Source organism: Trichosurus vulpecula, chromosome 2 (assembly GCF_011100635.1).
Source record: "Trichosurus vulpecula isolate mTriVul1 chromosome 2, mTriVul1.pri, whole genome shotgun sequence".
Taxonomy (NCBI): domain Eukaryota; kingdom Metazoa; phylum Chordata; class Mammalia; order Diprotodontia; family Phalangeridae; genus Trichosurus; species Trichosurus vulpecula.
Genome location: NC_050574.1, coordinates 342,636,216 through 342,639,309, shown reverse-complemented (window position 1 = coordinate 342,639,309; position 3,094 = coordinate 342,636,216). Strand labels below are relative to the sequence as shown.

The 3,094-nt window shown below is 43.0% G+C and overlaps 1 protein-coding gene across 1 annotated transcript; it reads right to left on the bottom strand.

Annotated features, from left to right (window-relative positions):
• Positions 1-350: 350 nt before the first annotated feature.
• LOC118839018 (cyclin-dependent kinase 9-like) lies at positions 351-1,495 on the bottom strand. The gene has a single exon (XM_036746404.1). It carries the CDS (start codon positions 1,470-1,472, stop codon positions 351-353), a length of 1,122 nt encoding a protein of 373 aa, XP_036602299.1. The 5' UTR covers positions 1,473-1,495.
• Between the last annotated feature and the right edge of the window lie 1,599 nt (positions 1,496-3,094).

Below are 3,094 nucleotides of genomic sequence, written 5' to 3'. Positions count from 1 at the left end.
TCTTAACCTAGAAGTTTATCTTTTTATACATCAGAAACAGTCATTTACATTCTCTTAAAAAAAACTGTGTCAATGTATTCATAATGCAGTCTTTAAAATACAGCCCTCAAAAAAATCTGATTTTTAAACAAATTTCACTACCTGAATAGCCTAGCAGGATGGCAGATTGAAAAAGTCTTGTAAGCTGGTGGATGTTTTCTTTTTTTGTCTTTTTCTTTTTTTTTTTATGTGCAATTGGAAACAATTTAGAATGCCCCATAATCTCAGCAACATAATAGTCACATGTATATATACAGATATATAAAAAACAAAAACCCAAACCAAAAAAAGGACCGATCTTGTGTGTGACCTTAGAATACTCTGTCAAACGCTGTCTGATTAGTGGCTGCTGGGTTTCGGCTCTGATTGGCTGGCTGCTGGGGCATGTGCCCACCACCTCTCCGTGGGGGTGGAGCCAGGTACTCAAACATGGAAGTGCTGTGAGTGGAGAGCATGTTCTTGAGGTCCGAGGGCATGGGTTCTGACCAGAAGAAGTCATGGTTGAGAGCATCATCACTGTCAATACGCTGGGTGGGGTCCAGTACCAGCAGTTTGTCAATTAGGTCCAGTGCATTAGGGTCCTTGACGTAGGCTTTGAGTAGCTCTTTTACCTTCCGTTTCTGTCCTTTAGGCAGGTCCAGTTTCTCATACAGCTCATATTTATCCACATTGGGCCACACCTCTGGGGTAATGGAGCCACAGAGCTGACTGATGAGGGTCAGCTGGTGCTGCTCCGTGTTACCCTGCATAATAGGGCTACGGGTCCACATCTGAACCATGATGCAGCCTGCACCCCAAAGGTCTATTGGGGGGCCATAGTCACGCTCTCCAAGCAGCAGCTCTGGGGGCCGGTACCAGAGCGTCACCACTCTGTTAGTGTAGCGGTTTGTCTGGCTGTTCTTGACCAGACTGAAAGCCCGGGCCAAACCAAAGTCAGCCAACTTCAGGACCCCATCCCGGGTGATGAGCACATTAGCAGGTTTCATGTCTCGATGCAAAATCTTGTTCCGATGGATGTAGTAGAGACCATTGAGCAGCATTTGCATCGCTTTCTTGATCTCTGACAGAGTGAACTTGACGTGTGCATTGCTCAGCAGCCCAGCAAGGTCGTGTTCACAGAAATCAAACACCAGGTAGATGCTGCCTTTGCAGCGGTTGTAGGGAGAGGCTTTGGTCCTACAGATCTCAATGAGGTTAACCACATTCTCATGTTTGAGAAGCTGGAGAATCTTGATTTCCCTTAAGGCAGTGATGGGAAACCCCTCCTTTTCATTTTCCATCAGCACTTTCTTCAGGGCTACCTTCTTGCCAGTCTGTCGGTGCTTGGCCTTGAAGACTTCACCGAAGGTGCCCTGGCCGATCTTGGCCAGCTTCTCGTACTTGGACACTTCGTCGCAGAAGGGGCATTCCATCGTGTTGTACTGCTTGGCCATGGCGGCCTCGCTGGTGCCTCCCGCCGCCCCACTGGCGGCCAGCGCTGCCCCTGGCCCTGGTCCCGCCGCCGCCGCTGCTGCCGCCGCTACCACCCAGCTGGTGGATATTTTCAAGGTTGCTTTGGAGAAAAAACTATAGTTTTTATCAGGTGGTTAGCTGTTGGAGCTAGCACAACTGAAACATGAAGCAAAAAAAAAAAAACATTGGCATACATGTCATGTATCATAGTTCCCCTTATGATCACATTTACTTATTTATGGATGTTTTCTAGCTCTAGTCATTTAGGATCTCTGTGTGTGTTTATGTGTATTTAAGAGATCGGAGGACAGTGCTGTAGGAAATGAAAAATATGACGAAGACAGAGAAGCCTGTAAAGATTTACATGAATTGACACAAAGTGAAGTAAGTAAAGCCAAGAAAAAATATGCATGATGAATATAATGATGTAAGTGGGAAGAACAACCACCACAAAACAATAAAAAATACATGTTCTAAAACGAAAAAAAAAAAACAAGCTTTGTTCCAATGAAGAGAAATTAGAAGACACCTACACCTAGGTAGAGATGGGGGTACACAGGTTGGGAATATTGCCTACATTGTCAGAGTTATTCAATGTACTAATCTGTTTTATTATTTTTTTTCTTCGCTTCTTTAGAACAAGCTTTGTTATGTGAGATGGCTTTCTGACAGTGGAGAAAGGAAGTGATATGGAGGCAATTTAAGTGATATAAAATTTCAAAATCAATAAATTTTAAAATCAATAAAATTTTTAAATCAATAGAGATTGTATGATGGGTTTTGGAGTGGTGCATTTGAGTCACTGTGTTCTTTTACTGACTTTCATTATGACATTTTACTAGAACTCCACTTATCCTTAGGATGATAAATAAAACTATCTCTCTTACTCAGAAATGCACCCGATAGTTTTGGGGATGAACCCTATCCTGAGTCGTCTTTGCATGCAAATAATCATTGTTGTGTAATGATGATGTTTCTTCCCATTTCAACTGACTCAGCAAATCCACCGCCTCACACCCGAAGTTCACAGACCCTCTCTCCCCAACTCAATGTTGGAGGATATAGAAGTGAAGGAAGCATGTAGTCACAGTGCTGCTGGGCTCTTGACTCATGTTACCCAGATCTCAAAAGAATGGTATCTTAAATAATAATGAGGGCAGAGAGACAGAAAGATGCTCAAGCCTTTTCCTCCCCTCCTCTTTCTCATTTAAGGAATTTAGATTTTCAGTGTGATGAATTCACCTTGGAGGGGCTGTGAGGAAGAAGAAATAGGGGGAGAAACAAGAGAGCTCCTTGACATGCAATTGTGAATTGTCCATACTCTCCTTTTCTCAGGTAGTTCTAGTCCATGTAGCTAAAACAAGATATTAGGAGGGATCTTTCTTCATGTACACATCATAAAAGCCCCAAAAGATTTTGAAAAGTACTATCAAACCACTAACACCCTCCTCCTACATCCATTCTGAGACACAAATCTTTTTTGAGAAGAAGATCCCAAAGGCCTTTTTTAACAGACACTGTTTAATAATGATACCACAAGAAATGAAAGGTGCACGTGGCCCTTTCAACTTTCTCAGAAGTGACAGTGTTGCATGGCTATAGA

Coding starts and splice junctions, on each gene's coding strand:
- LOC118839018 (XM_036746404.1), bottom strand. CDS start 1,472: ATGGCCAAGCAGTACAACACGATGGAATGCCCCTTCTGCGACGAAGTG.